Source organism: Atta colombica, unplaced genomic scaffold, assembly GCF_001594045.1.
Source record: "Atta colombica isolate Treedump-2 unplaced genomic scaffold, Acol1.0 scaffold242, whole genome shotgun sequence".
In the NCBI taxonomy this organism is placed as follows: domain Eukaryota; kingdom Metazoa; phylum Arthropoda; class Insecta; order Hymenoptera; family Formicidae; genus Atta; species Atta colombica.
The window spans coordinates 119,906-129,115 of NW_017259341.1; the positions used below are offsets into that span (position 1 = coordinate 119,906).

Sequence of the window (9,210 nt, forward strand, 5' to 3'; positions counted from 1 at the left end):
GTTTCGCGTGTGTCACGCGCGAACTGCTTGCGTGTGTACGCGCCGTCGCGTGTCCAAAGGCGGACGACGAGGAGCGCAAATGTGGGAGAAAGAAAGAGAGGGAGAGACCGGCAAGGAACGAACGGAAGAATAGAACGAGACAAGGAAAAAACCAGGAAAAAGAAGGAAAGAAAAGGAAGAAGAAAAAATGTGGATAGAAAAGTGTTTAAGCTGAGAAAGGATTCGGAGAGCCTTTCAGTCTTGGTCTCTCCAAGATAGGGTGCGAATTTGGTGCACGCTGTCAACGATACCACGGTCGCCGTTAGACTATCGTGTCTAAATCAGGGAGAGTCGCGCACACAAATACATAAGCACAGTGCCGCGTTAAATTGTTTTGCGCCCATAGACTAAAATATTTCGAGTGCCTTTTTATAAAACAGTCACCCCTGGAATATACAAATATATCTCAAGTTCGATTTTGAGATGTAAATATTTTTTCAATATTTAACAAAATTTTTTTAATACATTTTAATTTTTACGTACAAAGTTTTCTGTTTTTTAAGTTTTTAGATATTTTTCAACACACTTCAAGCTTCATGAATATGAAATTCTTTTCAATGTTCCCTAACTTTTTAAATATTTTTTAAGGTTTAACTGAAAAAAAGTTTTTTCTATTTGACACCTCTAAACATTAGTCAGCTCATGTCTCAATACGGCACTGCACTTACACGGGAAATATATCGTGCATCTCTCCCCGCGGTTTGCGCGCGCTCGTTCTCTCCCCCTTCCCAACTGCTCCTTGTGACCCACTACCCCCGTCGTCGCGTCCACCACCCTGGAACTAGTTTCAAGAACGCGGTTTCGCGGTTTCTCCGTCCAACACCTGAATCCGGTTAACGGCTCGACAACAATGAATCCCGGCGCTTCGTCGAAATAGCTGTACTTCATTCAGTCACGATACCATACTTCGACTTCATTCAGCGACGTGGAGCTTCAAACTAACTTTGAGATCGTCGATCACGGTTCATTGCAATGTCGCACTTTCCATCGTTAAAACGTTGGTTTCATTTCAACACATACATATTTATTGTTTCTTACTTAACATGATTCATTTGATTTGAAAATTTTCATTAGTTAATAATAGTTCTTTTGCGAGATAATTATCTTTAATTTGAAACTATCTTTCATTTTTCTCTCTCTTTCTCTTTCTCTCAATCTATTCGTACAGTACATTACTTAATAATGGACTCGCTTGCGTTATCCTAAATTAGTGAATACTGAAATCTGTTATGTAAACTTAACAAAATTAAATGCAAAAACATATAAATATTTCAAAGAATTAAATACTTAATTATAATGATACCATCACGTTATCTAATGATATTTTTCAATCTAGTTTAAATCAATCTTGATTGAATTAATTATGTTACATGCTCTATGAATAATAGTAATGGCTCTAGAAATAATTAAAAACATTTCATATTGGGAATAATTTGACATTATAAATTTAACTAAGTGTAGGACGTTTAGAGGATACAGAACATAAAGATGTTCTTGAATATTTAGAACGTCTATGTTGTATATGTTGTAAATATATCTATCTCAAGCTTTTCTTAAGCTATTTATTTATCTTTTTCGAAAATAACAAGCCAATTAAGTCTCATCAACTCCGATTAATTTGATTAGTCGATTAAATTTCAGTATTGCCAATTGTAAAACTGAAAACATAATTTTCTGGCACTTGAAGACTTTGGCTCTAAGAATGATTTAATAATAATTGTTATTGCCATATACATATGATATCGAAGTATGTAAAATTAATTCATTTAATTATTTGAATTATATCAATGTCGCATATTGTTTTTCACAACTATTAGAATATTATATTTTCAGTTTTGCAGTTGGCAATGCTGAAATATAATCGGCCAATTAATTAAATTAATCGGAGTTAGTGAGATTCGTCAAGATATATTTTATATATACTGGACCAAAATCTTCCTTCTTGCTTTCGCCAAATATCAAACATATTTCATTTTAAATGCAGAGAATATATTTATACATATAAATTAGGATACGTATGGATTCCAATTAGAATTATTCTATTTTCCCTAGAAAATAGATATATATATATATATATATAATGGAATTGTAAGAAATAATTGAACAATTCCGACTAGGAAATCCACATTCCGAATAATTTCATAATACGTAACATAAATACGTAAGTTACATAATATGCATACTTAGTTGAAAAAAAAAGACTTTGTGTCGTAACGAAAACTTAATATAATTACTTACTGCGTCGCTTTTTAGCGTTTAGAGTTCAAGAAAACGTTACGTCGATAATTGAACGCCGTGTTAGAAGAGCGTGTGCATTTCGATAAGAGGTAAATATCGGACTGAAATACGCACTCACAAATTCAAATTTCAAAAGTCGGCCACCGAACGCCGCGAACGCCGCGATAGGCTGGCCCGCCATTATGCGAATGCGATTCGACGGCGGAAGGAGGGAAGGGATAACACGATTAGTCGCGTGTTGCGATTGGCTCGCGCGCAACTTTACGTCCACGCACGTCACTTCTGTAATTCTGAGCAATCGGTGGATCGGATTTGGGAACGTGTTCGCTCGACTACCTGCTCTCGCGATCTATGTCCAAATATTCTAAATAGCCTGTAGCCTGTAGCGAATGTTGTTGTTGTGAGGTTAGGGAAAGTGTTCTAGTTCCTGGATTAAGATAATTGGATGTGTATGAATTCTGAAAAGCAAAGAGCCTGCGCGCGATTGAACAAGGAATTCCTTGTTCAATTATTTGTCTCGACTGTCACTTTTTATGTTGTCTTTTTTTCTTTCGATCAATAGACTAGACATTAGAGTGTCTGATATCCCGCCAAAGCGATAAAACGCTAGCTGCATAATGTTTACTTGTTGTTCTTCAGTGAAATACTTGTGTTAGATTTGTTTTCTCGTTAATTAAATTAATGTACATTTTGAAAATAAATATATATAGTTGATATTTAAACGGATAAAAATTGTAATTGCAATGATAAAAAAAACAGACTTTGCAGATAGTGTTCTGTTTCTTTTGTTAATGGACTTCGATCGTCTTATCAGTTTCCAGATAACGTTGTCGAAGGTGTGAGAGTGGCGCTTCTTTAAACAGATTGATAGATTTATGACTCCTATGTGGATAGCCGTGACGTTTATGAAACGGCAAAAATGGTCACCGTGCAAGACATCGGTTTACAACTTACGAAGCCAGTGAGAGAGCTGGCACAATGGAATTTTCCCTTCGCTCAGGTATGCTAATAAAATCTTATAGTGTGATAGTAATGCGATATGTATTGAAATAACCTCTCTCTTATTGTTGCAGACTCTGGAACAATACTGCTCTTTGTTTAATACAACGTGTAATAAAAGTTTCGGCGATGCCGGACTTGTTTTACAAAATTCAACGGCTGTCTATGTGCATAGACTTGATTCTCTCTGGACTAAAGTCGAGTATTGCAGAGATGTGTTATCAACTCAAGAGTAAGTGGTTTATCTTAATGTTAACCCCAATTAATAATTAACTTAATTGGTGTCTGAGAATTCAGGATGGACATTTTTTTCAATTATATTTTGAAAAATTGTTTATGACAAATATTTTTCTGCTAGTTTACTCTTTAGGCTATATAATATTTATTAGATTTTGATCTTTAAATTAAACAAAAATTTTATTAACTTCAGACAAAGGTTTAAAATATTATTGGATTGTCCGGAAAGTTCGTGCCAACTAACCTATATAATTTAATAAATGTATACTGAAAATTTAAATTTTCTGCGTTTCAATTTTCCTTCAGCATCGGCATGAACTTTCCAGACGACCCAATAATTCAAAGTATATTCTGGTAAAAATTTTTCTCAGAATTTTTATACAAATCAGAACACATTACAGAAATACTGAGAAAATCTACATATTTTCTTAGAATTTTTGATATATGTGAATTGTAAAATGTTTTAAGATTTCTAAAATTTTTCATTTTGATTTTTGAAAAAAAAACATTTTTTTTTTAATACTTTAAATATTTTCAGATTTTATAAGATTTCATAAAAAATTAAAGAATGAGAAATCTTAAAAATCTTAGAATATTTTAGGATTCATAAATAAAGAATTCTAAAAAAGATAATTGGTATTTATTTTAAAATTTTCTTAGCATTTATGGGTGCACTATCCTGATAAGAATTTTTCATATAATTTTTCAGAATTACCGAATTAATAACTTTATATACTATTTATATAAATTTTCTTTGTGCTTATAAAGTGTTCCAATTTATATAAAAGGTCCGAATAATTTTTTAAAAAGCTATAAAGTTATTAATTCAGTAATCCTGAAAAATTTTTACCAAGTTCACCCATAAATGTCAGCTAAGAAAATTTTAAAATAAATAATACTAATTAGAATTTAAAGAATTGTAACAGGAAACGAAAGAATTTTCTAGTTCGCTAATTAATTAAAAATTATTAGCTTATAATAATATGTATAAAACTGTCTTTCAGGCAAGAAGAGGCGATAAAGAATCCTAAAAAGAGAGATAGAAAAATGACTGATGTATGTTTTCACAAGTTTAAAACTGTCAACTTTGCAGAAGATGTAGACAAACATATCGATATTAAAAAGAATCATGTAGCACATGAGTCGGTTAAATCTAAAAGCCGTCGATTTACTCAATTAGAGAAGAGTATTGCACACGTATCTATCGACATTTATGATGTAAACGGGGAGGTTATTGGCAAAAAATATGATTTCCGGTGAGTATTTCTCTTTTTCATTCATTTCAATTTTCTATTGTACTTAGATAAATTAATCATATCTAATATTTCATAGGTGCAATCAGAATTTAAGTATGGATGATACATTGGTTGATGAATTTGCGCCTCAAGGTATGTGGTTGGTTATACAAATAGATTTTTAATAATAAATGGAAAATAGATCAATAAATATAAATAAATATAAAAATAAATGCGATTTATTTCTTTAGAATTACCCGTGTTTCAGATTTTTATTGTGGCGATGTCTCTATTAAAGAAAAATCTTTGTCGAATTCGTACAGACTTTCGTGCGATACTTCGGCATTGGATTCTACTATACATAACAATAATAATGAAAATGTTAACACATTCTCCGAGTTTGAAAGAGACAATAATTCGCCAGAAGAAGAGATCTCTAATTTGACCATGTCTTTGGAGTTGAGCCAACAAAATCTCTCTATATCTAGAAATACTGACAACATGTTTGTCAAAACGCCAACGAATATTTCAAGCGATAATTGCCACGACGTAACTCTCATGAATACTCTGAGTCAGACATTTGCAAATACACCATCCCATTCAAATTCACCGATATTAACTAATATTGATAATACTGTTTTATCGAATAATTTGGAAAAGCAATGCTTGAACACTAATATCAACGAAAGTATGCACTGTATAGACGTTGGCAGTGTATTAGATAGCCCACCTGAGTCGGTGAATTCGAAAGAAAGAAGGTATATTTTTTGTTATTTTTAATGCTATTTAACCCTTTCATTATTACAGGTAACTGTAATCGCTCGACGCATAAGCGCTTACATTTTAATATAACATACATTTTATTGGCAGATTTCGACATTTGAGAAGACTTATTTACTTTATTACTCAATGTCTTCTTTTCTTATCACTAAAATCATATAGAAGAGATTAATATATTACATAGGTAGTTAAATATGATTTTTAGGCATAATCATTTTTGAACGAGCGCGCATAATTCGTATAGCCATATTATGTAATATGTTTCACGAACGTAACGAAAGAATTAATGTAATAAATTTATTGGAATTTTGAAATTCCTGGTATTTTAGAATTTCATCGATAGATGATTCAGCGATATTAAACGATACAAATGGAGATCTAACGCAATCAAACTTATGTATTGATTTTGTAAAAAAGACTCCTCTGAATGAAAGTAAAAAAATTAAAATACGACAATCTTCCACTTTAAAGTCTACTCCAAAATTGGTATGTTATATTACAATTTTACTGATAATTAGTGATGTTTCTTTCTAATAATATCCTGATGATATTCTGTTTACTTGCAGTTGAAACAAAATCACGCATCGTGTAAAAGACGACGGAGTATAATGAAAAAAAATCTCCTGCATATTTTGGAAAATTCGTTTTCTTTAAAACAAAAAAGTAAATCCGTTATATTCTGTTAATTGAAATCGTTCAATACAAATTTATCCATACTAAATTACATATTTAAATTTAAATTACATATTAATTAATTAATTTAAATTACATATTAATCCATACTCCATAAATTACTCGTCTTTCAGATAAGTCAAGTATGTTTAACAAAAACTTGCGTTCTTGTATGAAGTGCATACGAGAGGATGATCCCTTGCGATACGAAGAAGTGATGAACGCAGAATCAGATCTTTTAGGATTTCGATTACATACTGATACCGAATCGGACATATATATCAACGCCGTAACGACGAATGTCGACGGTAACATAACACCTTCGACCGATAAGGAGATTTCAGAATTTCACAGTCCTATGGATATGTCACCGAATTCACCACACGAAACTTTCTGTGACGTTTGGTTTCGTTCAGATTCACATTTTTTATCAGTAAGTCATTTTAACCGACGGTCAATAAATAAGAGTGGAAATATACTGGTTGTAGATTGCTAATAGAATGAATTTCAGGAAACTGTCGACCAGTGGCACGAGATGATACAGCCCAAATTATGCGACGCCGAACAAAGATCGACATTTTGTATTCGCGATTATACGTCGCGAATTATGGACACTCTGAAGATGAGTGACCAACAAAGAATTAATTTCGATGATGTTATTCAAAAGGAGAGCTCTTATGAGGTGGCCAGATATTTTTTAGCTTCGTTGGATTTGGTGAGAAAGATTATTAGAAGACAAGAAAAATCAGAATTAATCCATCAATTTTTAACGAATCTTATTGTCAACAGGCTGCGAAGCAAAATATAGACATAAAAATGAAAGAGGATCCCGAGCATAATATAGAAATCGTTCTACATACAGAAGATAAATATTGTTCTAACAGTCAAGCGGATTCGCACGATTAACGAGCAAATTCTTAGTTTTAATAACTGTATAAATGTGTATAATATGTACATTAATGAATTTATGTACCTTCCTTCATCAATTTTGGGAAGGTCTCTATACTGTGATATTCTGCAGCTTTTAAGAAAATGTTTATTATTCGATTCTTTTAAAAGAAAAAGAGAGAAGACCTTATGTATATGTACATGTTTGCATATATATGTATATATACATACAATACATATTTGTGTATTAAATTTTTTTCGCAGGATACCGACTCGTTTCTCTTCCATCTCTCGTTTCCATCCTGATCCTTGAGTTACAATTATAGATGCATATGGAATAATAATTATACGATTCATTGGAAATCTATACATCTCCACCAGGCGTGAAGTTCCAATTTAACTACCGTCGTGGTATTACCGAGTGGTAATTCGCCACCGAGCGGTTTATAACGAGCAGAAAGAGACTGTTACAGCGACTGCAGCATGAAATCGATTTTTTTCTCTTCCCTTTTTTTTAATTAAGACTGGAACGTATCCCATTGACACGCGCTCGGCTGTGCCTGTGGCCGTTGAACAAAACGGAGTGTGCATTCACGAACGTTGCGATTGTCCCGGCTCGTCGGTGCACACCACACGCAACGCACGTCTCACACGTGCAATGTATGACAATTGGCCGTGGTGTAATACACAGAGAAATGCTCACGCATGCGTCTCGTCGGATACTGAGCCGACGACGGCATCGGTTCACAGTTTATATATTAGTTTACATTAGGACCACACGAACGGACACCACAAACCGCCGTGTAAACTGCGTTCTCGTTAACGCACCTCGCGAGCGTTCCACTCGCGTGCGCCGAGGAAATAAAGGAATACCGTGTGTGAAATATAAAATTAATATTAAAATAAGCTGTAAGTATTTTTTTTTTCAATGACGAGTGCCACAAAAATATGATCGTCGTTTGGAAAAGTTTGTACAATAGAAAGTTAGCGTTAAGATGAATGTTACGACAAACGGGAGAGTGGTGAGGAGAACGTAGGAAACGGAAATGTGAAACGCTCAGATGTTGCAGAAGTTTAATACACAGTCAATTCCGCTTGATAGTAACCAATCAGACGGCACAGATCTATGTGCTTCTCTCCCCCGATCTCTCTCTCCGGCGTGCCAGAGATATTCAATTGAAATAGTTGCGTTCTGCCGCGCATCGCGTCTTCGCGCTATACACATCGCTTATCGTTCGCACGTTTGTGTAACACACTGATTGCTTTATTAGCTAACAACAACAATTCGGCGAAAGCGATCGAATAATTTAATTAAAATGATTTTTGAAGACTTTTTTGTTATCTTGTCTTAATCACGATTTAGTGATTTAAACTGAAAAAGTTGTTCTGGTTAAAAAAAACTAACAAAAGGGCTCAAGAATGACATTTTAGTGAGAACAAAAAGAATTTCTGGTCAGATGATAACTAGAAATTCTGATCTCACCAAAATGCTATTTTTATTGGGTTCTGTTGATTTAATCAGAACATTTTTCTTTATGAGGATTTCATTTGGTATTTTTCGTTAATTTTTTAAAATAAATTAGCGATAATTTTCTCACTCGATAATTTTTTCACTCGATGCACAGGAGGCTTTTCAAACACTTTTCACAGGAGTTAAAAATCTACGTCAGCATGAACAGCAAGAGTGCATTACTGGTGCAACGCTGGATTCTCCAGCCGCGCGTGTTGCTCATTCTCGTTTTGCTACAATTTATCATTCAGTTTTTCACGTCCGTCTATCTGTATAAGTATATCACGAACGTGGAGAGTGATCTTCGTCGGGTAAAAAGCTTGTATCCGCCAGAGGCTGTGGCTATTCCACGGCGAAGACGCAGCAGCGCATTGCCGACCTCCGAAGACAATGCTGTTTCGGATATGGCCAGTCGGGTATGTAAAATAGCTAGGGAGAACGTTCTCAAAAATCTACGATTCAATTCTGTGTGAAGCAAAAATTTTTTTAATGAAGAGAGAAACTTTGGAAGTTTGAAATTTCCTTATATTAGCTCTCACAAAAATCTAAACAAAAAATATATTATATATATGACAAAATATATATATATATATATGAACATATTTTATGTTA

The 9,210-nt window shown here is 33.6% G+C and overlaps 1 protein-coding gene across 1 annotated transcript in view; it reads left to right on the forward strand.

Annotated features, from left to right (window-relative positions):
* Window positions 1-3,042: 3,042 nt before the first annotated feature.
* The window catches only part of LOC108688834, a 16,573-nt gene continuing 10,405 nt past the window's right edge, over window positions 3,043-9,210 (forward strand). Inside the window, exons 1-9 of the mRNA XM_018195300.1 lie at window positions 3,043-3,277; window positions 3,351-3,508; window positions 4,518-4,769; window positions 4,846-4,901; window positions 5,017-5,506; window positions 5,858-6,014; window positions 6,095-6,191; window positions 6,335-6,633; window positions 6,712-6,759. Coding sequence (XP_018050789.1) covers window positions 3,197-3,277; window positions 3,351-3,508; window positions 4,518-4,769; window positions 4,846-4,901; window positions 5,017-5,506; window positions 5,858-6,014; window positions 6,095-6,191; window positions 6,335-6,633; window positions 6,712-6,759 — 1,638 coding nt within the window. The 5' untranslated portion in view covers window positions 3,043-3,196. The remainder of the gene's footprint in view (window positions 3,278-3,350; window positions 3,509-4,517; window positions 4,770-4,845; window positions 4,902-5,016; window positions 5,507-5,857; window positions 6,015-6,094; window positions 6,192-6,334; window positions 6,634-6,711; window positions 6,760-9,210) is intronic.